At 38.2% G+C, this 25,214-nt stretch overlaps 1 protein-coding gene across 6 annotated transcripts; it reads right to left on the bottom strand.

Annotated features, from left to right (window-relative positions):
* Nucleotides 1-1,990: 1,990 nt before the first annotated feature.
* DDX24 (DEAD-box helicase 24) lies at nucleotides 1,991-23,783 on the bottom strand. 6 transcript variants are annotated; one of them, XM_070931527.1, is made up of 11 exons: nucleotides 23,673-23,772; nucleotides 18,577-18,691; nucleotides 17,910-18,048; nucleotides 16,748-17,454; nucleotides 15,468-15,833; nucleotides 13,312-13,465; nucleotides 11,230-11,745; nucleotides 9,425-9,500; nucleotides 7,914-8,102; nucleotides 4,907-5,036; nucleotides 1,991-2,316 (listed from the first exon to the last, which is right to left on the bottom strand). In XM_070931527.1, exons 4-11 carry the CDS (start codon nucleotides 17,445-17,447, stop codon nucleotides 2,087-2,089), a joined length of 2,361 nt encoding a protein of 786 aa, XP_070787628.1. In that variant the 5' UTR covers nucleotides 17,448-17,454; nucleotides 17,910-18,048; nucleotides 18,577-18,691; nucleotides 23,673-23,772; the 3' UTR covers nucleotides 1,991-2,086. The 6 variants fall into 6 exon arrangements, with proteins under 6 accessions (XP_070787628.1, XP_070787630.1, XP_070787629.1 ...); XM_070931529.1 differs by lacking the exon at nucleotides 18,577-18,691 and having other exon boundaries at nucleotides 23,706-23,783; XM_070931528.1 differs by lacking the exon at nucleotides 18,577-18,691.
* Between the last annotated feature and the right edge of the window lie 1,431 nt (nucleotides 23,784-25,214).

Below are 25,214 nucleotides of genomic sequence, written 5' to 3' on the forward strand. Positions count from 1 at the left end.
GATTCTAGGCTGAGTCCATTCCACCTCTAAGCTTTGCCTCTTCTTCTACACTCAATGAGCCCACTACAGCCAGCATAACGCTCCCCTATTGAGGCCCAACAGGCAGAGCTAGGTTTTAAGACTCTTCTGGAAGGCCAAAGGCAGATCTCACCTCCAGTGGCAAGATGTTCCAGAGGGAAGGAGTCTAGGTAGAGTTGTAAGACCTCCAGGCACAGCACCTGCCTGGGGTAGTGCAAACCCATCCAGGACCAAAGATGATAAATCCTCAGATCCTAAGGCTCCACATATTCACAGCTACTCTATTTTACCAGTTTACCTAAAGCCTGTTGTCCCACATCGATACCCAGTCTCCAGGCACCACAAAAGAGCAGACACAACACTTAGGTTATCTGGGATGGAAATGTAAAGTTGAGTATATCAGCATACTGATGATACCTCATCTGGTGGTGTTGGATAATTTCACCTAGCTCTATGCTGGTGTTAAAAAGGAATGCAGAGTATTGAGCCCTGTGGCATACCACAAAGCAACAGCTATGGTATATAATGTAATATACATGAAATGAATTGTAGCACCTTACAAAGGAATGTAACCTACTGATGTTTCCTCTGTCCAGTCATGTCTTACTCTAGGAGGCAATGCTCATTTTCATTTCTTAGCCAAGGAAGCCAGCATTGTCCAAAGACATTTTTGTAGACATGTGGCCAGAATGATTATACGCTGAGGTCAGGGGTGAAATTTACTTACCTTTCCTACCAGTTCACCAATGTGCACACGCACACTTGTCTACACAAGCCTTCTGCGCATGCAGAGGCTTAAAATGTCGCAAAAAAGCAACATCATGATGTCCACACGAGTGGGCGGAGCCTCCCACAGCTGCCACTACTGGTTTGCCCGAGCCGGATAGAACCAGTTGGATTTCACCCCTGGCTGAGGTGCACAGAACGTTGTTACCTTCCGAACCTGGGCTGTCAGCTTTCCAGCTGACAAACTCAGTGTTTTTAACTGCTGAGCCATCGCGCCTCCATTACAACAAAACCTAAAGTATTTTGTGGAAATCTGTGCCTCAACATATCCAAAGAACTTGTTCACCCTGCATTTCTAGGGCTAGTGCAGAAGATACAGTACTACTGCTACTGTTACAGTAGTAGTATCTAACTATTTTCTAGATTTACCCATATTCTGAAATGCTTTATTTCACTACTTTCGTTTATGAGGCTGCCTTTAATAAGTAAAATATCTAATTAATATAGTTGATAAGGTATATGTATACTTCTTTGGAGAATCCAGGTTTAATATTCCTTCCACAAACAGTGCATAGAAAGAGATGGAAGGTTATCCACAGGAAGATTATCCCAGCTTTCCACGGCATGGTAACCTATAAATATGTTTGGAATGCAACCTTAAGAATGGCCAACAATTTTGGGTTGAAACTCTGGGAGAGTCTTTCCTAATGTAACTGATGGACACCAAACTGGAAAAAGATGGATTATATTTTGTGTTTACCATCATTACTGCTTCTACATCAAAATGTATCACATGTAAATACTATTAATTAATGATGTTTTCTTTTGTGTGTGCTAAACACAAAACTGTCTGATCAGGTGGGTGGAAATCTTTATGCCAAGGATCAAAAACATGGCAATTGCGAGTCCTCTAGTTCAGCACTGATAAGTCCCATTATTTTTCCAATTAAGTGCTTTAAAATGCCTAAAGCTTCAATCAAGTATGCTAATATCTCATGAGATTTCAATCTTCTTGCCCGAGATCTTGAAAGATAAGACCAAAATCTTTCAAGCTTTCACAATCTTCGAAGATCTGAGCATTTTTATATGAATGTTTATACATATCCTTGGGATACTGTACTAGATCTTTCGATGGTGCCCAGGGCATGAAAAAATTACCAACTCCTGTTTTATGTATCTCCAGATGATATGGCAATAACAGTAGCAGATTATCATAATCATTTATTCAAGATAGATATGTGCATGAAATGAACTCTGAGTAAGTCATGTCTACAAAAGGAGGAAAGAAACATTTTCTATCTTTCATCTTCATATGTCCTGTCAATTGTTTAACATGTGTCTATTATTGTTTCTTCTTTACCTTCTTCACTTGTACTTTTGATACAGCACTCAAGGCAGACTGAGAATGCTGGCCTATGTAGTCAGATAGAACTAATTTCCCCGACTGGGTTGGGTATTTGGTTTTCATAAGACCTTTAAATACTGGCTGACTGAGCAAGTGCTTAAGCTGCTTCTTCATCCCCTTCAGCATCCTGTGCTTCTCGCTCTCTTCTTGCTCAGTGAACTGGCCTCCTATAATTTAAAAAAAAAAAAAAATCCAGAATAACACATAAAAAGAAAAGGCCAAGTTCATTACTGAAGTCATTATTTTATGATTAAAAATATCCCAGCCCTCAAGTAGAAACACACAATGTCCTTTGTAGTTATATATAACCCATATAAATTAGCAAGGCTGTAACTCAGGACTCAGGACTCAGGTGTATAATGATCTAATTTGACATCCCAGTTTCAATGTTCTCCATTCCTATTTAAAACAATCAGTAAGTTGTATCCGATGTTACTTCTAAGTATTTTCCTCACTTAACTATACGATAGACAAAATACGTACAATGGCAGGGCACATATTTTTCATGGAGAGGGCCTCTGGTTCAATCAAACTTCTCTTTCACAAAGATCTCTGATAATGGAGTTGGAAAACAACAGTGTCTCAGATCTGGTGCCAACCGCAGAAGACAATGTTGGATGTGATTTATTTATTTATTTATTAGTCCAATTTATAAGTCGCCCTCCACCGTAGACTCAGGGCGGTTTACAATGCATTATAGCAATGCATTATAGCAATAAGTGAGCCTTGATAGTACAGTGGTTTAGTGCACCCTGTTATTAACACAGCTGCCTGCAATTTCTGCTGGTTCGAATCTCTCCAAGGCTCAAGGTTGACTCAGCCTTCCATCCTTTCTAAGGTAGGTGAAATGAGGACCCAGTTTGTGGGGGCAATAAGATGACTTTGTATAAAATATACAAAAGAATGAAGGCTATTGCTTAACGCATTGTAAGCCGCCCTGAGTCTCCGGAGAAGGGCGGCATATAAATCAAATTAAAAAAAAAAAAAAGTCTGCATACTTTTTTGTATATACCTACTTATTAGGGCTTTTGCCCCCCCCCCCAAGTGGTGTTGTTCTATACAAAGTTGGTTTATTGCCCCCACAATCTGGGTCCTCGTGCTGGCAGATGAACTTGTACAAGTCAATAAACTGTATTAACATTCATGTATCCTTTGCATCTATTCATTTGGGAAGGATCCAGAGCAAAGTCTGCCTATCTATCTTAAAAGGCAGAACATTATGTTTGAGAGATTGGTGGGGGGGGGGAGGCATCTCTCAGCTTCCAAGAGAGCTGCAAGAGACTTCCAACTTTCCAGAAGATTGATGGCAATAGCAGTATCAGTGGAATGACAGAAATGGACCAAAAATAGGGTGCACGGAGGCCGAAAATGGGATGTGCGGAGGCCAAAAATGGGGCACGCGGAGATGGCGATAGACAGCAGCGGTGATGGGCAGAGACGGTGGCAATGGGCGGTGGAGATCCCCACAGCCTGGAACAGCTGATAGGTGGTATTCCAGGAGGCTGATCCAACCACCAATCAGCTGCTTCTGCTAAATCAGGCTGTGCTGAAGCTGACCAGGCTGTTTGTGGTTTGCTGCAAGGAGGCAAATTGCTGGGAGGCAGAGACCGAAGGGTGGGGGCTGGCGGCTGGGCAGGGCTTTGGCAACATTTGCTGTATAAGACGCACACACATTTCCACTCACTTTTGGGGGAGGGGGAAAATGTGTCTTATACACCGAAAAGTTAGATTTTGGTAACATAATTTCCATCCATTTCTTTTTCTCTCTCTCTCTGTATTAACAGTACAAATAGAAGTAGTTTGCCTCCTAGAAACCTCCTGCTCCTATTAGCACCTTTAAGTTTGGAGAAAAAAGGATAAAATATTGCACTACTGAATATGAGTAGTTTTGCCATTGAATATTGGTGATATTAATGCTCTCTGAGCTTGGTTGTTTTCTTACAAATGTTTTATTAACTAAACTAGATTGGGTAATGAAACATCTGCAAGAAAACAACCAAACTTAGAGAACACCAAAAACCATTTCAACCCAGAGCTGCAAATATTCTCCTTTAGTGTTGATGATATGAGTTAAGTGCTCTGAAGGGGTTTTAAATTAGGGAGCAGGGTCTTGTGTATTTCAATATTAGTCGTCTACCCATCATAAGAGAATTTCCCCATTATAAGAGCAATTTCTGCCCTTCAGTCACAATAATAATTTTGCTGGTATTGCTGGAGCTGCTGTCTGAAATGCAGTGATGCCACTTCTTGTCATTTTAAGATAGGAAATGTATGGACATTTTAGTTTAAGTTCTAAAATAGCATGGCATTGTATTTGCACATAGCTTTCCCTACCCCAAATCTCTTTCTAAAAGAACATGGAAAGGGAAAGAAAATGTGGATCCTGGCTAACTGAAAACTTGCAATTATGGTTGCACTAACTGCAACATCTTAACTCCAGGATACAATCGCCAAAAAGCTGCTCATCTCATGAATACCTAAATCGCTCTTACCAAGTTAGAATGAAGCCTGCAGCTGAAAACTTCATCCTTGCCCCCAAACAGTACATTGATTTTAGATCAAAAGAGAGACCATAACCACATGGGCACCCCCTAGAACAGGAGCAAATGATATCACAGATTTTGTATAATTTGTGAGACGATATCATGTTGCAACCAGGACTTTCGGGCATATGACCATTCCTTATGACTGCATCCTGGCTGAGAGAGAAGACATCACTTGGAGACCTCCACAGCCTGCACACTCATTCCTACTTGCCTGTTAGCTCATCATCGTCCAGATCAAGTTCAAGTGCTTCTGCAGCTTGCTGGAGCCATGAGTTTTGGTGCTTGGCTCGGCTGTTGAAATACTCAATCTTCTCAATCTGTCTTGCCAAATTCACACGCTCCTGAAACAAAGGAAAGAGGATAACTAAGCTATCAGGTTATATACGTGTGTGAATCATACAGGGACAGAAATCGGGCACATGAGAAAAGCATCCTAAAGCCCGGTAAAGGTGACTGAAATGGCAGAATGGAAAAGCTAGGCAGCACAACTTGCATAATGTGTAGCTTTTCTGCACTGTTATATAAACCAGTAACATAGTAGCTTGCTTAGCTTTGTGGGTCCCAATTGTGTACAGGTAGTCCTCGACTTACGAGCACAATTGAGCCCAACGTTTCTGTTGTTAAGTGAAACATTTGTTAATAAGTAAGTTTTGCCCCATTTTACAATTTTTCCTGCCACAGTTGTTAAGTAAATCTGGCTTCCCCATTGATTCTGCTTGTCAAAAGGTGGCAAAAGGTGATCATGTGACCTTGGGACACCGCAACATTCATAAGTATGAACCAGTTTGCCAAGCATTTGAATTTTGATCACATGATCATGGGGATGCTACAAAATTCATAAGTGTGAAATGTTCCTGTAATGACCTACATTATGGGTGAAAGAACTAGCAAGGTGGAATATGGGACAGTCTGATATACCTGAATTTTACAACTACAGATCTATTATAAGGCAGTCTTATATAAGGCATTATCGTATGCCTTATAATAGATCTGTAGTTGTAAAATTAAGATATACCAGACTGTCCCATATTCCACTTTGCTAGTTCATATATAACAGAACCCTATAAAATATCATTGAAGGATGAACGTCTATATTTTTGTTTCAAAAGATAAATGGTAATAGTTGTAAAAGTATATGAAAAGCAGGGAGATTTAGACCCAATGAAGCTGTCTGCCAATCAATGCAGAATAGACTAAAAAGCTTCTTTATATCTTGATTGAGTAACGAAAGACAATGACGATTTCTAGCTTAGAAAGCTTTTACTTGATAATTACATCAACTTGTGCTGAGCATCACTCTTCAGTGACTATGTGTTGCAATACTTAACTGGAATCACCAGAAACAAGATATTCTGATTAATTGTTTTGTCAGGAAATTTCTCCTTAGTTCAAGGTTGCTTCTCAAAATAAGGAGAAATTTCCTGACAGTTAAAACAATTAATCAGTGGAACCACTTACCTCCAGAAGTTGCTCCAACCCTGGAACTTTTTAAGAATAGATTGGACAACCATTTGTCTGAATGATTGTCCAATAGAATGGTTGTCCAAAAATAGTTCCTTATCAAACTGAAATGAGGCACTGAGTAGGGTGTCACAAGATTCAACCCCATAGTCTCTACTCTTCAACTTTTTTAAGATAAAGGTACAGGTTCCCCTCGCACCTATGTGCTAATTGTTCCCGACTTTAGGGGGTGGTGCCCATCTCCTTTTCAAAGCTGAAGAGCCAGCACTGTCCAAAGAAGTCTCCGTGGTCATGTGGCGAGCATGACTAAACGCCAAAGGCGCACAGAACGCTGCTACCTTCCCACCTCAACTTTTTTACTAATTAGTTTAAAAAAAACATGGAGAAACGGCTTATCAGATTTGCAGAGGATACAAAATTGGTTGGATAACTAATATTCCAGAAAAGAAAGATTAAACTATCGTGGCAGGGGTCTGACAATGATATATTGAGATGTAACTATGACAATATACATTTTTTTTCACTTAAGAATATTAATCAAATGTGCAATATAAAATGTGAAATTTTTGGAATAGTAATTTATTTCTGAAAACGATCTTAGTCCAGAAACTGAGTACAAACTGAATGAGTCTGCAGAAGTAGTCCTCTACTTATAACTATTCATTTAGTGATTGTTCAAAGTCACAACGGCACTGAAAAAAGTTACTTATGACTGTTTTTCACATTTACAACTGTTGCAGCATCCCCATGGTCATGTGATCAAAATTTGGGCGCTTGGCAACTGGCACGTATTCATGACCGTTGTACTGTCTCACGATCATGGGATCACCATGTAGAACCTTCCATGGAGGCTTCTGACAAGCAAGGTCAATGAAAGAATCACTTAACATTTGCAAGAATCATTTAAAAATTGCAGTGATTTGCTTAACAATCATGGCAAAAAAAGGTCGTAAAATGGGGTGCAATTCATTTAACAAATGCCTTGCTTAGAAACAGAAATTTTGGGCTCAGTTGTGGTGGTTAAGTCGAGGACTAACTGTAGTGTAATGAGACGGCGGGTGAGCCAAGAAGACAAAGGCATCTTTGGTGTAGTATTTTAACAGATTTGTACAACAAAGAATGAATCCAATGGTCTGAGTTCCAGATTCTCTCTTATTACCTTAGGAGCAGATTCAGGGCCTTAGGCCCATTATGGTGAACCTATGGCATGGGTGCCACAGTGGCACACGGAGCCGTTTCAGTGGGCACGTGAGCGTTGCTATAGCTCAGATCCAGCGCGCATGTGTGCGCCGGCCATCTGATTTTTGGGCCTTTCAGTCCTACCAGAAGTTGGGAAATGGGCTGTTTCCGGCCTCCGGAGGGCCTCCAGTGGGGGGGGGGGGGGGCGTTTTCGCCTTCCCCAGGCTCCTAGAAAGCCTCTGGAGCCTAGGGAGGGCAAAAAACGGGCCTACTGGGCCCACTGTGCTAAAGGGGGGGGCGCATGCGCAGGGGCACACACATGGGCGACCTTGCCGCGCTCCCCCCCGCTTTTGGCACACGACAGCAAAAAGGTTAGCCATCACTGCCTTAGGCCATAGTTACCTCATGGAAGAATTCACAAAAATAAACGCCAAAACTATGTAACTGTTCCTATACACAGGTTCTCCAATTAAGTTCCCAAATTAAATTGAAATTACCTTTTGTTTTAAGATCTCCATGAGCAAGAAAAGTTATGCAGTTAAAAGCATAGTTAATTCTGAAATAAAGTTAAATTTTACCTTGATTGCTGTCATGTATTTTGCCTCAACTGGAAAGAAAGGAAGCTCTTCGTCCTTCTTCAGCGTTTTATAAATCTTTTTAAAATTAATCAAGTCATGGGGGCCAATCAGTAGCAAGCTCAGGCCCTCATTGGCAGCTCTGGCAGTCCTGCCACTTCTGTGAACGTAAAGCTCGGAAGTACGAGGAACCTGGAACAGCACAAGAGATGCAACAGTTCCACAGAGACAGGACAAAGCTTATATAAAAAGACAATCCTTTCTAGCAGGGTTGGATGGATTACAGTGTTGTAATGTGACAGCCGGAATAAATTCACAGAGATGCAAAGAGCACGCAAGGTCAAAACTTCTGACTCTAGAACTTCTCTACAATTCTAAGTAACCACTGAAAAGTCACAGACGTTAACGCTCTGGTACCAGTGACTAGAATGACATAGATCATTTTCTTTTTTAGGAAGACTTGTTTCTGGAAAATGGCTGGACCACTCCTAGAATGCCACATTAAGATGGACTAGTAAAGATCACTCTTCCTCAGAATGTTCCTTCTTGGAGACAGAATATTTTATGTATAATGAAGCCCTTCTTTCCTTATGAAGAAGGTTAGAGTTAGGAAGCTATTATCAAGATCACGTGAAATGTTAATATCACTTTATAATGCCTTGGTAAGGCCACACTTAGAATACTGCATTCAGTTTTGGTCACCACGATGTAAAAAAGATGTTGAGACTCTAGAAAGAGTGCAGAGAAGAGTGACAAAGATGATTAGGGGACTGGAGGTTAAAACATATGAAGAACCGTTGCAGGAACTGGGTATGTCTAGTTTAATGAAAAGAAGGACAAGGGGAGACATGATAGCAGTGTTCCAATATCTCAGGGGCTGCCACAAAGAAGAGGGAGTCAAGCTATTCTCCAAAGCACCTGAGGGTAGGACAAGAAGCAATGGGTGGGACCTAATCGAGGAGAGAAGCAACTTAAAACTAAGGAGAAATTTCCTGACAATTAATCAGTGGAACAACTTGCCTCCAGAAGTTGTGAATGCTCCAACACTGGAAGTTTTTAAGAAGATGTTAGATAACCATTTGTCTGAAGTGGTGTAGGGTTTCCTGCCTAAGCAGGGGGGTTGGACTAGAAGACCTCCGAGGTCCCTTCCAACTCTGTAATTCTATTCTATTATGGCAATGGAAAAGAATGGATGGGAAGGGGCAAGGGAATACAAAGTGACTAAGTCTACCACCTGAAGATGCTTGAACCTTTAAAAAATGTATTTGAAGAGAAAATGTTATGGACAGCAACATCAAACTTCACTGCCTGTCTTTCTACATGACAATGCCTCAACTCTCAGAGATGTATATTTCTCCTCTGTCGAGTAATAGTCTATCTTACGCATCAAATTCTCTTCCTTTTGCCATTTTAAAACTCACGAAGAGACCATAAAATCCACCTGGTCTTTTAAAAATTGCATAAAGCATAACTTGCAAACAATAGCTGGAGAGATACACATTTTGTTTTGGTACCTGGTAATGTATGACATGCTGTACATAAGGAATATCAAGACCACGAGCAGCTACATCTGTTGTCAACAGGGGACAGCTGAAATTACAGAAGGACAGCAGCAGTTTATTAAACAGAACAGGGTGGGGGAAAAAAAACCCTCTTTACAAATGTTTTCATCCGCACTCTACCAGATGGCCAGGTGGGTTAACCCAGCAAAATAGAATCTGTGAATATGTCACAATGAAGATAAATAGATTAAGTTAGAGCATAGTGGACTGGAGGGTTTGTTAGATGAACAAGAAGTCTTGTGTTTAACAAATAAGCCAAATTCTGCTATCAAGTTACCTAAACAAAATACTTGTGAATAAATTAAAATTTATTGGCTCAACACTATAGCTCCTAATACTGAAACTACTCTAGGCTGTGAAGATGAATTTCAAAGTATATGAGAAAGGAAGATTCTCTGTCAGTTTACACAATAGATTAAAACAGTTTGCTATCTTAATAGAAGCAGCAGAATAAAGCAAATAAATCAGTCAATTGTGACTAATGGATATAATTCATTCATACTGTAGTAGATAAATACAGCTTTAGAAAGGTAAGGCCTTTGTTGAGTTAAGTACAATTCCTGGTTATTCCACAGGGACATTTATGTAGTTTCCACAGCAACAGAACAAAATAGGTTTTGCCGCTGCCTCCTTTTGGGATGGTGTTCAATTTCCCATTCTAGCCCACAGCCAGGGTATTTCCTGGTGATCTCCCAGCCAAAATTTGATCAGCTAAGGTTGGCTACTGATTCTATTGACATGGATGAAGCCAGCATTTCTTAAAACAAAAATAAGAATTATTTTAAAAAGTAATATAAGGTTATTCTCGAGAAAAAGAGATTCTAGCAGCTTTTGACACTAAGCTGAATTTTCATATCCTCTTTTTATTCTATTTACTTCATTTGTTTGTGCAGAAGTCCTGAACTTTCTTGTTCTCTCTATGCTTGCTTTTATTGGACCTAACACAAAAGTGATCCATTTTGGACAATTCATATTTACCAAAGAAACAAGCATATAAACTAAATTTAGCATGTGTGTGTTCATGCATGCATACTCACACATATTTATTTATATTGCATAGAATACATAATTATATTGTTTATTCTTTATCAGGGTGGATTTGATTTAAATCGAGTTGATTTAAATCACAATTTAAATCATGATTTAAATCAATAGTAAAAAGGCTTGATTTAAATCAACTCGATTTAAATCATAATTTTTAAAGAGCAACTGTCATCTCTGCTACTCCTTTGACCCACTGTTGACTCACCGATAGTCCCAGTGTTGCAGAATATACAGCCTCACGCTACATAATTAAGCTCCATTTCATGCTGAATAAACTAAATTATTTATGTATCTTAAATAGAAAACTATCTTACAATAGAGTTTTACCCCAAAAGTTTTTTATTAAAATCGATAAAAATAAAAAAAATCCGATTTAAATCAAAAAAATCTGATTTTTATTTTTTTAAAAAAATCATTGATTTTTATCCACCCTGTTCTTTATTGAATTATTGGTTTAGTTTACATTTAGAGAGCCACTTCGGTGTAGGGGTTAAGGTGCTGACCTAGGAACCACGAGACTGTAAGTCCTAGATTTGTCTTGTGCATGAACACCAGTTGTGTGACTTGGGCCAGTCATTCTCCCTCAGCCCAACTTACCTCATAGAGTTGTTGTGGGGAAAACAGGAGAAGGTATATTGGTATGTTCATGACCTTGAGCTGTATATGAAAAGAAAGCTGGGATAAAAATCTAAAAAAAAGAATTAGATGCTGACCTGTTCCGTTCGGCAAATCTCTCCAGATTTTTTAACCTTTGCTTCTGGTGCATGTTTGCATGAAGAGGCAGTGGATTGCAGTCCATAATGGTCAAGAGGGCAGTGAGTCGTTTGATACAATCTATGCTGTTTGCAAAAACCATGCTTCTGCCTGGATGTTGCAGCAGAAAATAATAGAGATAGTAATCTTTCTCTTCTGTATCACAATGGATTCTGGTCTCTGTGAGAGTCTCCACAGTTGCCTCTTTTCTGGTCAAATCTATCACTTTGGGCTTTCCCTTGATGCCCACTTTTTGCATCAACATTTCCAGCTTGGTCTTCCTGTCAATTTTGACAGCATTTTTCTTCTGCAGAACTCTAGTGGGAGCTTGATGGATTAAAGTCAGGGTGGCAGAGAAGACAAATGTTTGACGTTTTGGGTTATACTGTGAGTCGCTCAGCATTTCCAGCAACTGAGACAGCTCTAAGTAATGTCCCCTCTCCACCATCCGGTCTGCTTCATCAATCACCAGGCATCTGTCAGATGGATTGCAAGACAGTTTGAAAGTTTTTATACAAGATATCTGGAAATGAAACAGGATTCAGAAAAGCCTTTTTTTTTTTTTAACCATAGCAGCTACAGCAGGTCCTTGGCTTGATCCATCAAGACATTTTCAATGTTACACTGATTATGTGCTCACACTTACTTAAAATACTCTCAAAACAGGATCTTCCCATCAGATTTTATGATTATATGTATCTTCTTTGCACCTATCAGCAGCTGTCAGATTATAAATGGGTTATCAATTTTTGTTGATGTACAACAAGTTAAGGGAATGTCCTAGAAAAGCACAGATATATAATACAGGAATGTGCAGGTAGTCCCTGACTTATGACCACAATTAGGTCCAGAACTTGTGTTGCTGAACAATGAATTCATTAAGTGAGTCACATCTAATTTTATGACCTTATGTTTCCCAAGGTCGTTAAGCAAATCTACCAGTCATTAAGTGAACCACGTGGCTGTTTAGCAAGTCTATTAAGACTAGATTTATGCAATATACTGTACTGTGCCATAAACCATACCAGCTGAGTTTATTTATTATGCTAAACAACAATCAGACCCATTGCACAACTCATTGTAACTCCAATTACAGTTTATAGCAGGACAGAAAAATATTTAAGACCCTAAGGACAGGAATAAGGAACCTGATTGCTGAACCAACTAGCATGATCAATAATAAAAAAACACTGTGTACCTTGATACAATTAAAATTAGCTTATCAGCTATTACTTTCTGAGTAGATCAATACTTTAATTGCCACCAATGGATTACTATAAGGCATCCGGTGTGGGCTTCTCTTAAAAAGCGATTGGAAGTTGCAATGGATGCACAATGCAGCAACCGAACTGTTAACAAGCATATTTATTTGTTTATTAAATTTAAGTGCTGCCCATCTCACTCTAAAAAGCAATTCTGGCCAGTTTATTCTGGGCAGTGTTTATGTTTATCATTTAAATATAATCATTATATTTAAATCATAAATATGAAAGACATTAAAACATTAAATATGATCATAGTATCATAGAATAGCCAAGTGCTTGCAGGGATAATTTAAGCTGCGATTAGCTCAGAGTTTAGGATCTGATTTATCAGAAGGATTGCTGCTTTTTCAGAATAATTTTCTGATTACTACAATCAATAAGAATAGCTCTGTGAAGATGTCAGAAAGCTTGAAGGATTTTTTTTTTTAAAAATCAACAGAGCAATAGAAAAAATTTAACCTAAACTCTCCCAACATTCACAAAGGAAAAAGCAAATTTTCATAATCAAGGATAAAACAATTAAGCATTTTTAAAATCACAAACCTACTTCTGCAGCTGTTAATGATACAAATGCTATGAAATCACAGAGATCAATCTCCTAGTTTGATTGCAATATTACCTCATACTTCCTTTAAAAAGCATCTCAATTATTAACGTGACAAGTTTGACAGGGGCAGGGAAGAGTTTCAACGATTCAGCATAAACCATATTTTCTTAAGACCCGGAAATATGTAAGTACGTCAAGAGTTTCAGCCTTGAAGAGACCCCTGTAAATACCTGAGCTGCCGTAGTTTGGAAAGATGGGGCTGCTTTTCCTGGATTAGCTCCCACAGGCGCCCTGGGGTTGCGATGACAATCTCTGGCTTCCTCTTCAGCATCCTTTGCTGCTTTTGAGGAGCCATTCCTCCAACAAGAATGGCTGTTTTAATATCTGAAGCAAAGAAATGAACATTTAAATGTATGAATCACTGCTCTTGCTATCCTACATTCAACTCCAGGATATTTCTAGCAGAGGAATAATGGCCTTTACTTTGTGAGAAGCCACTGGGTGATGGACAAGTAACTTTCTTGCAGCCAGTTCAGTGTCTGAAGGATATGGGGCACATCACTGGGAATGTCACCTTGTCTTTTGCAAACGCTTTGCTCTTTAACTTCCCCATGATGAAAAAAAATCAAGCTCTCATCACATATACAACTGAAATTAGGGGATTCTGAGCCAATCTATATTACTTTACTTTTAAACTGAATTTCCTTTGCCGTAGTTTGACTATTGATATCTTCTAAACAGATCTTTCTAGAAAACATTTTGGTTTTAGCTGTGTAAACTTGATAAGCCCACTTTTTACCTCTAAATCATGACTTTTTAAGAAAAAGTTTAAAAATAGAATTCTCTACATAGGGCTGTAGAAAGTCAGCTTTTAACTTCCTCCATTGACAAAGCTGATTATTTACCCCTACTCTTTGCTTCCTTATTTTTAACCATTTAGCAATTCATAAAAATTCATCTAATCCCATGGTCATTAGTTATTCAAGAGCCTTTGATGAAGAATGTTGTCAATAATTTTTAAAAAATCTATGTATACAACACTGAGTCATTTCTATGAGATCAGTAGCCCTATGCGTGTGATAAAAAAGTAAATAAACATTGTGTCCAAGTTGATATCCTCAGTAAAAATGAGGAAGACCAAATCTAGTTTTGCAGAATCTACGCTGATTGTTAATCTATGTATAAATTCAATTTATCATTGTGTTAACTTATTCAAACATTCAATAAAAAGATACAATATGATATGCATGTTTAAAAGATTATTTGTCAGAAAGTGTGACTACTCTCAAATCATTTAGATCATCATCGATCAGAGTTTAAAAATATGGCACTGTCAATTTATTGTTATGTTTCTGAATATGTGATTGAAAACATATAATAATATTTCATGGAGCAAGACAAGAGGTTTTAGATACTGCATTAATAGGCAGAACTATTTATAGGGATTGCCACTAGTATTCCCTTGCAAATACTTCTAATTATACTGCTCATAAATAAATCAAGGAGATAATAGCTCAATTGTAGGCCAGGGTGCTTTGACTTGTAGACAATTATGGACTAATTGGAAAAATACTCTGACCCAGCATGATAGTTACCTATATTTCTCCCTGATTTAACAAGGATCAAGCTACTATACACTACTTTGTCATAGGAAAAAAGAAGAAAAAAGACCTATTAACAAATCTTTACAGGTAATCAGAGGTAGAATTAAAATGAAAAATCATATAAACCCAACTCCTGTCAATGCAGAAAATAAACCCAACTATGTCAGATAACTGCTCATCCAACTTCCGTTTAAAATTCCTCACAAAGAGAAAACTCCACATCTGGGAGCTTGCAGCTTGCAGTGCCAGAAAGTTCTTCCTGCCATTTAAATGGACTTTCTTGTAATTTAAATCCATTCTTTTACATTCTGTCTTTAAGAGCAGCAACAACAAAAAACTAATCTGTTTCATTACTTGTGAATGGGCTTTACACAGAATATAGACTGCATCCATATCTCAATAAATTCATGAATAAATTAATAATCTTCTGTGTTCTAAACAGGCTTTGCTTTTTTTGCTACTCGGGGTCAGGAAAAGAAGCTAGCAAGGCAGCAAAAACTCGGCTCTAGTATTGAAAGCTTTAGTTTGCTATATTTTTACAGACTAAACAGAGCAAATTGACCAAATTCCCAGCATGTTCACAGCAAAAATGAAAATTAGAATTTTTTAAAAAAACAACCAAAGAAGATCTCTCAGAAAGCTGGAACTGCATTCCGTATCATATTCTATACTTTCCCTGGAGGGAAGGGAAAAAAGTTCTGCAGAAAAATTAAATATTAGGATAGGAAACCTGAAGCAATATTCTTACACAATGCACAATGCAACCCTGGGAAAAGACGTACCTGTGAACTTGGCCACTGCATCAATATGATGCTTTACTTGGACAGCCAGTTCCCTTGTAGGGGTCAAGACCAATCCCAGAAGAGGATTATCTTTAAAAGAATTCTGTTTTGGGGAGCCCACATCAAATTCTGAATCCTGCAACAACTCCATGGAGTTTATTGCCACAGACTCATTATCATCTGCAGAAGCATTAGTTTCATCCATATCTGAATTTAGTCTTGTTTCTTCACTTGTGTGCTGCTTTGCCATTTCATCTTCACTGTCCGCTGTTTCTTCAAACATGCTGCTTGTCGTGTTTTTTGAGCTGTACCACTGTAGAATGGAATGGATCATTGGAATGGCAAAAGCAAGAGTCTTTCCACTCCCTAAAATGCACAAAAACACCAATGTTAGGACATACGGGAAGTCAATGTTATGCCATAAATTGTCCCTCTGAACCACAATTGCTACTACACAATTCACCCAAGGGATCTTTCTGATCTTTTTAGTTATTGAAGATATTATAAAAGGAAGGGTCTACTTTTGAGTGGCCAATGACCAGTCTGTGAGATGCCATGTTTTCAGGGCTGTGCTCAAAAAGTAGATGAAGCTAGGAAAATAACAGGATGTAAACTAATATTTAATTCATTAAATACATTAATAAAGTACATGTCATTTGTTGAATAATGGCCATTCAACTATTCTATCAAGGTTAAAAAGATTTAAATGAACAATCTTTTTTTTTTTTAAAGCAAGCTCCACGCTGTAGGTCCCTAGGCTGTGAAAGGCAGCATGAATGAAAGGAGACTATATTAATTTCACTTAAGTCCTTAGACAACTAATCAGTCACAGCAGGAAATAGAATAGTATCAGTTTGATTAGTTTGTACTGATTGGCAATTATTTCCAGAATTTTAGAAACTTCCTTTTGATCAATAATGAAGCACATTAGAGAAACTACCTTGCATTGTTCCCAAGCAACCCAAATTTTCTTCTGCGGGCTAAATTCAGTTATTTCAATAAGGTTACACACTACACCTATTTTGCCAGTGATGGAAATGAATAAAGTCAATCACTGCAGTCCTTACCACTGATTTCACCCTCTCTAGTTTCTCCAGGCCCTGTTCAAATATTTTCAAAGTTAACTCTCCATTCCCAAACAAAAAAGGAATGAGTCTTCACACTTTTGCTGTGCATTTGTCAATTCAGCAAATACAAAATCTAGAACAGTAGAATCGAGTACACACAAAACCAGTATTTTTACTATTCGTATTTCCATGTTTTAGGGTATGGGGGCATACCTGTTTCAGCAGCACCAAGGATATCCATGCTATCTCGAATTGCAGATGGTAGAGTTAGTGCTTGGATGGGAGTTGGTGTACTGAACCCCAATTCACTCAATGCCGAAAGGACAGGCTTAGGAACAAAGAGGCTCTTCCACGCAGTAACATCCGTTTTGTGATCTGATTTTGTGGATAAGACTTTGGCTGCCCAGTTATTAGCTTTTTTGGAAGCTCCAGTTGGTTCAAGAACATTTTGGGGAGAACATTTCTTCTTTTTCCTTCTCTTCTTTATCTTTGTGGGTTTTCTTTCCAGGCTTGTCACCTCCGTTGGCTCATAATCATGTTGCTCATACTTAACAAGGGCTTTTTTGCAACTGGCATCCTGTTCAATTACTTTTTCCTCTACTTCAAGTTCCTCTTTCTTCCTTTCTCCATGTTCTAATTTTTTCCCTTTTTTTCTCTTTTTGGGGGGAGTGGCTGGACATACTTTTTCAAGCTCGTCATCATTACATTTTCTTTTTGCAGCTTTTTCTTCTCCTTCTTTCAAGGAAGACACCAGTTTGTAATTGGTAAGCTCTTCAAAACATATTATGCCTCCAAGCTCTTCATCTGCAAAGAGATTTGGGTCGATCTCAATGGGTTTCCATGGCCCTGTAACTTTGATGCCTTTTTGTTTCGGTTTAGATGATGCTTTAAACTTGTTTCTTTTAGGCTTCATAATGGACCTTTAAATAAAGGAAAAAAGAAACACTGAAAGTAAGGCTAGGAGTTTATAAAACCAAGCCAGACAGCTGAAGATGATTGAATTACTGCCCCATCAATATGGCATTTTCATTCAAGAGTCTTTAGCCTATCTGTCAGACTGCCACATCTCAATCTGTCAGAAATTCCTCAACATGGCAAGGATAGATGAATATTTACTACGTTAAGATAAAACCAGTGAGCTAAACTGCTCCCTATCAATGTGGAGACCCTCCTTATACTCATAGTAATTAATTATTAATTATAACAGATATTTATTTTTTTTGCTTTTCAGTTTTGGAGTTATATGACTGTTGGTTGCAGCCAGCATTTCTACCTTAAGAAATGCAATCTCCCTGTATAATCACGACACTTTCCCATTTAAGAGTGCTCCTTACTAAAGGATTAGTTTAAAAAGTAAGGAATTAAAATTACTCACTAGTAACATCTAGTCGATTTCTCCTTCTACATGGAAGTGGAATTTAAGACATAGAACCTTTTTTTTTTCTCCAGATAAGTTTTTTTTTGTCCTCAGAAACTCTTGCACTCATGCTGGGATCAGATAAGGAACAATGATGCTGGAAAAATATTCACAGATGGCAGCTTTGATTAAAATCTATCTTAGCTATGCAGTATGATTTGTCTTAATTAAGCAATTCATGTCTTCAATTATAAATGCAGGGCTAAATATGATGAGGTTGAAGTACAAATATTCATTCTCCTAGTTCATTTTGGAAAAATAGCAAAATTTGAGTCCCCATCTTAGGTTTCCATAATAGGAGACTGTTTAAAACTTACAAGCTTTAAAAAATAACTAATTTTTCTGGTTAACTATACAGTGTGATTCCCATTTCCTTAGCAACCTTCAGACTCTTTTCCTGCCTAGGTACGAAACTGCCACCTGAATACACATTAGAAGTTGACTTGTTGAAAAATCCATGGATGCACCTTGTTCATTATTGTTTTCTCTAAATTACATATTTCACATGTAATCCCTCACATCATTCTTCACCATTGGGCATGCATTCCCAATGAGAACTTCAGCTTTTCCATTTCTGTGTGAACCCAAGTACAGAGAGGAGTTTGTCAGCTCTATTTTAAAATACCTTGGTTTTAACTGAGGATTTTCTACATGCAGCCATGTCCAGTTCTTGACTTATGGTCCTGCCTTATAATAACCGTTATCCTCTTCATGAACTGCAATTTCTAGATACACAGATACTGGGAACAGGTAAAAACGTAATGGTTTTAAGCTATTTTTGAGCTTCTCATTGACATCTCAATAGCCATTATTAAAAACAGAATATTAGATGTGTAGTCTGGTACAACCAAGTACAGATATTCCTTGACTTACAACCACAATTGAGCTCAAAATTTCTATTGTTTGCAAGACAGATGTTAAGTGAGTGTTGTACCATTTTGCAACTGTTCTTGCACAGTTGTTAAGTGAATCACTGCAACTGTTAATAAAATGGTAAGTAAATTTGGCTTTCCCATTGACTTTGCTTGTCAGAAGGTTGCAAAAGATGATCACATGACCCTGGGACACTGCAACCGTCATAAATGAGTCAACTGCTAAGCATCTGAATTTTGATCATGTGACCATGGGGATGCTGTAACTATTGTAAATGTGAAAAACAGTCATCTCATTGTTTTTCAGTGCCGTTTTAAGTTCAAACGGTCACTAAACAAATTACTGTAAGTCAAGGACAACCTCTAGTTCCCTCACAAGAAAAGAACTATCATCATCCAAAACTATTTTCATCTAAAAAAATAAAGCATAGCTCAAATATATTTATATGTGCCTGCATATAGTATAGCCCAGTGGTGAAATGTAAAATTTGTTACTACCAGTTCTGTGGGCGTAGCTTGGTGGGAGGGTAATGTGACTGGGTAGGCGTGGCCAACTTTTTTTTTTTTTTTACTTTTAAAACCATTTTTTCTGAAACCTCTTTGGCTGAAGAGGTTGTAAAAAAATACTTTTAAAAGCCTCTGACGATCCCAGCTGAGTTGTCTGATCATCAGAGGCTTTTTTTTTTTAAAAAAACATTTTTTAAAAAAATGCTTGTAAAAAAATGCTTTTAAAGCCTCAGCTCAGCCGCATGATCATCAAAGGCTTTTTTAAAAACTTTTTACTTTTTTAGCCCAAGAGGTTGTAGAAAAAATGCTTTTAAAAATTAAAAAAAAGCCTCTGATAATTGTGCAGCTCAGCTGGGCGGGGGGGGGTGGGTATAGGGATTTTTGCTACTGGTTCTCAGAACCATCCGCTGCCACTGCTACCGGATTGCGCGATCCAGTCCGAACTGGGAGCATTGCACCCTTGGTATAGCATAGAAGGTAGAATTCTTTATTGGCTACGTATGATTGGACACACAAGGAATTTGTCTTTGGTGAATATGCTCTTAGTGTATATATAAAGAAAAGATACATTCGTCAAGAATCATAAGGTACAACACTTAATGATAGTCATAGGGTACAAATAAGCAAATCATACTAGGAAACAATCAATATAAATCGTACCAACAACAAAGTTACAGTCATGCAGTCGTAAGTGGGAGGAGATAGGTGATAGGAACAATGAGAAGATTAATAGTAATAGCAATGCAGACTTAGTAACTAGTTTGACAGTGTTGAGGGAACTATTTGTTTAGCAGAGTGATGGCGTTCAGGAAAAAACTGTTCTTGTGTCTAGTTGTTCTGGTGTGCAGTGCTCTATAGCGCTGTTTTGAGGGTAGGAGTTGAAACAGTTTATGTCCAGGATGCAAGGGGTTAATTCTACACTACAGTACTACCGATAGAAGTGCCAGTCTGTATTTAAAGTGGTTGACAAAAGAAAGATTGCAAACTACAGTCTTTTTTCCCCTACTTTTAACTTTAGTGCCAACGCTTAAAGAGATGTTAAATGTTATGTAAGGCACCAATCTAGAAAACTGGGAGATTGATTTCTAGTGCTGCCTCAGGCATGAAGCCATCCAGTTGGGTGACCTTGGCCTAGTCATTCCCTCTTAGTCTTAGAAAGGAGGCAATGGCAAACTATTTCCCAAAAATCTTGCCAAGAAGAATGCAAGAAGTAGGCCAGGCAGTTCCCAACAGTCAGCACTGACTTGAAGGCAACAATGACAACAACAAATTCTAGAGCCAATTTGGTGCAGTGATTAAGACATTAGGCTAGAAACCCAGAGACCATGAGTTCTAATCCCACCTTAGCCATGAAAGCCAGCTGGGTGACCTTGGGCCAGTCACTCTTTCTTAGTCCAACCCATCTCACAGGGCTGTTGTTGTAGGGCAAAGGGGAGGAGGAAGATAAATGGGATATGTTCACCGCCTTGAGTAAAATTTGTAAAAATAATAAAGGTGGGAAAGGAATAAACAAACAGCAAGAGATCTTGAGTTCTAATCCTACGTTAAGCTCAATATCAGCTGGGTGACCTTCACTCACTCTCAGCCCTAAGAAGCAGGCTGTGGCAGACCACTTCTAAAACCTTTCCAAGAAAACTGCAGAGACTTGCCCAGGTAGTTAACTAGGAGTCAACGCTGACTTGCAGGCACACATACTACAGATAAATCCTAATGCAGGCTAGGCAATCTACAAGATGAAGGACTATGTGCAAACTTAAAGGCACTTAGAGTTGAATAATTAATGTGGCATTAAAATATTTGAAATATACGGATAAATAAATAAAACCCCAGAACATTGTTTGTCTGCGCAACTGTGGGTTTCAAATTTTAATGGTGGAATGCCTCCAAATCAGTGGCACATTGTTTGCCAATTTGAAATGGTAAATATAGAAACCATAGTATCAATTCTAAAACAGACTTAACACAGGATGTTTTCTTTTTCCACAAAGACAACTCCTCTCCCAGGACAGGAGAAGTAAATGCCACAGTTGTTGAATGAATCACTGCAGTTAAGTGAATCACATGATCCCAGGATCCTCATCTGTCATAAATTCTTGGCAGTTGCCACCTGTCTGAATCCCCATGACGATGGGGATGCCGCAACAATTGTAGGTGTGAAAACTGGTCATAAGTTACTTTTTTCAGTGCTGTTGTAATTGTAACAGTCACTAAACGAATAGTTGTAAGTCAAGGAGTACCTATACACATTATGAGCAGAAATTATAGTTTATCTTTAATAGTACTGAAAGTCCATTTTTTAAAAATGTAATAACTACTGGAGCTTTATTGTTAATAATTCTCTTAGGAAGAAGAAAAAAAATCTGTCCTATGAATACTCCTACTTCAACAGGCCTCAATATGGCCTTCATATGCCTATGTTCTCTTCTTTGTTTTTGAACATTTGGTTCTGCATATTTTGTTCTGTACAGCAATCTCCTCAATTTTGGTCTCTGTTGTAGATTTTTAATTGCAGGCATTATTCACATACAACTTATATAATTACTGGCAACTGTACCCTGGTCTAAGGATTTAAAAAGTTGGTGGGAAACAATGAACTGAGATTAAAAAAACCAGAGTAGAAAAGGAAAACTTTTAAAGTATGCATATCAATTACACAGATAGAAGTGGAAGAAATATGTTTGGAATGTATTCCCTTATAAAAGGGATTTTATATACCAGTTTAAATATACCAATATACTAAATACCAATCAAATATTAGTGAAAATTAAAAAGGGATTCATAACAAGTATGACAATATTAATTTTATAGCTACATAAAATAATGATTTAGGTTGGTGAAACTATAAAACTGACAGGATTTCTCCAGTATGCCAAGCAATGATTTGCCTAACTATGGTTGACTGAATAATGCATAATTGGCTAACTTCACTGAGCTAAGCCATAAATCAAAATGAGTGGTTATATAACTTACCAAACCTCATCATACTTAATATATGTATATTCAGTCATTAACTTCTTAATTTTTAATATATTATTCATTTTCATTTTTATTCTGCCTTTTCTCTCCAGAACACCCAGTATTATGCACTGCCACTTCCAACCTTATTTTCACAACATCGTTGTAAGAAGAAGGTGTATGTATGGTTATCCCAACAATTTATTAAATATCATGGCTGAGTGAAGAGTTGAATTTAGGTCTCCCACACTGATAATGTCCTCATCAGGAAGTGGCTTTTAACATTTGAGATTGCTGTGTTCTTGATTGCCTGCAGTTACAACATGTTATGAATAAAAGAATCTCTTAACACCTGAAAAGTAAAGGTCTAACTCTTGCCACTGCAAACAATGAAATGTATCTTGACATTTTTTTTAAAGGCTGTGCTTTTTGGGAATACATCAATATCCTTCCCTGACTAAGGTGACTAATCATAACTATACCCTTTAGATATTTTACAACTTCAAAGTTCTATTGTAAAAAATAGAACTATTTTTCTATTGTAAAAATTGAAACTGATCTACTTTAATCCAGGATTCATTTGTCACAATAATTTTAAAAAATGCCTCTGGAGTCCTCAGAAGCAGGAGGTGGAGGCATATCCTTCCTCTCCTGTTGCTTCCTTAAAAGTGATAAAAATTAAATGATAGCTTTTAATCAACCTTTCTCTCTCCCCTCCCCCCCATTAGACTTATCCAATCTTCTTTTAAAACTGTCCATATTAGTGGATGTTACTGATTGCATGGTACTGCACATATTGTGTAAAGAAACCCTTTCTTTTTACCTATTCTAATCCTCTTCCAATCAGTTTTAGAGGGGTTTTTCTCGTCCCAGAGAGGGAGACAATTTTCCCCCCTGTCCATTTTCTTCATGCCACGCAGAGTTTTATAAATTTATAAAGCAGGGTTTTCAAGCTAAACTGTCCCAAATCAAATTAGAATTTCCACCACCACCACCCCTCCAAAACCCCCCGCTATCATTTTGGTCACCTGTGTAAATCTCCCTGGGCGATTTTGAGCCAGTTACAATACCTTAGCTTAGCCTAACTTCCGAAAATGCCTACTGATGGGATAGTAGTATACGAGATCGGCGTGCGTAAGGCTAAGTGTGAATTCCATCCCGAGGCTTCTAAAAGATCGGTATTTTAAGTAGAAATAAATGTGCTTTAGGGAGGAAGCCTTTACAACGCGGCTTCCTGACACGTGGAAAGCAGCTTTAGTAACATGATCAGGAAAAGGAAAAACGGTTCTATTGCTCTATCCGCCGCCACGTTTGTAGCTGCTTTTTTTCCTTATCCTTTTAACTACCTCTCATCGGATGACAACCCTTCTCCCCCGTGTTCCTTTACCCGTTCAGAAGGTACTTCAGGTCGCTTACGGACCTAAAAGCCGCTCAAAACGCATTTAGACCATCCGGAAAACTCTCTATCGAAGCAGCCTCTGCCGAACTCTACTCCGAGGCTTCCCGGAAACTGCACCACGTGGAGGCTCCTCGGGAGCGTCCATGACAGTGACGTCATTATCCGGCGCCCACATGTTCCAAATCCTGATTAAAAGCGGTGCTCATTTCCTTTGCAAATAAAGGCTGCAAAACATCTTGATTTTTTTAAAAAAATATTATTATTATCGTCATCATCATTATTACCATTACTATTATTATTCCCACCTATCACCACCAGTTCCCTGCATTGGTAATACACCCTGAGTCTTCGGAGAGGGGCGGCGTACAAATTGTACTATTATTATTATTATTATTATTATTATTATTATTATTATTATTATTATTATTATTATTATTATTATTATTATTATCATCATCATCATCATCATCATCATCATCATCATTATTATTAATAGCGATCAACGAGAGATTCTAAAACGCGAAATGAGAAGGAAGGAATCTTGGATGAGTTTGTGTCTATTTTGTTTTGTTTTTTAAATTTTTTACAGCGCTTATAACAACTGTTAACACGCAATGGATGCAGTGGTGGGATTCAGCCAGTTCGCACCACTTTGGGAGAACCGGTTGTTAACTTTCTGAGCAGTTTGGCAAATTGGTTGTTGGAAGAAATCATTAGGGCAGAAAATCGGTTGTTAAATTACTTGAATCCCACCACTGGATGGATGTTATAGCCAAAACAGAAATGGGTTTTTCGCTGAGGTTAATTTGTATTTGGGACTGGATGGGACAAGATTTTCAGCAAGTAATGAGATGTTTTCCCCATACGTCCCTTTACTATACTACTAATGAAGGAGGAAAATTTGGCATTATCGGTTGATGGCTACTAATTGTAACTATATCGACTGTGTTTACGTGACTAGAGCTATAGCCTATAAGGTAAAGATAAAGGTTCCCCTCGCACATATTTGCTAGTTGTTCCCGACTCTAGGGGGCGGTGCTCATCTCCGTTTCAAAGCCGAAGAGCCAGCACTGTCTGAAGACGTCTCCATGATCATGTGCCCGGCATGTCTCAATGCCAAAGATGCACGGAACGCTTGTTACCTTCCCACCAAAGGTGGTCCCTATTTTTCTATTTGCATTTTTTACGTGCTTTTGAACTGCTAGGTTGGCAGAAGCTGGAACAAGTAACGGGAGCTCACCCCCTTACGCAGCACTAGGGATTCAAACCGCTGAACTGCCGACCTTTCCATCGACAAGCTCAGCATTTTAGCCACCGAGCCTATATGTAACCTAAAAAAATTAGAACGACCAGTAGATGAAAGCAAGGAAGTTTTTGCTAGCATCTTTTGTCCAACTGAATCTTCGCATATTCATAATTAAATTAAGAATAGTTTATGCTTTTAAACTGATGTTAGGTGTTTATCTAACATAGGCTAATCTGTAAAGGATTATGAAGGAGCATCTGGGAATGCTTGAGCAAGAATAGAAA

The sequence above is a fragment of the Pituophis catenifer genome, unplaced genomic scaffold (assembly GCF_029215685.1).
Source record: "Pituophis catenifer annectens isolate HBS135680 unplaced genomic scaffold, rPitCat1.0.hap2 SCAF_1, whole genome shotgun sequence".
Classification (NCBI taxonomy): Eukaryota; Metazoa; Chordata; class Lepidosauria; order Squamata; family Colubridae; genus Pituophis; species Pituophis catenifer.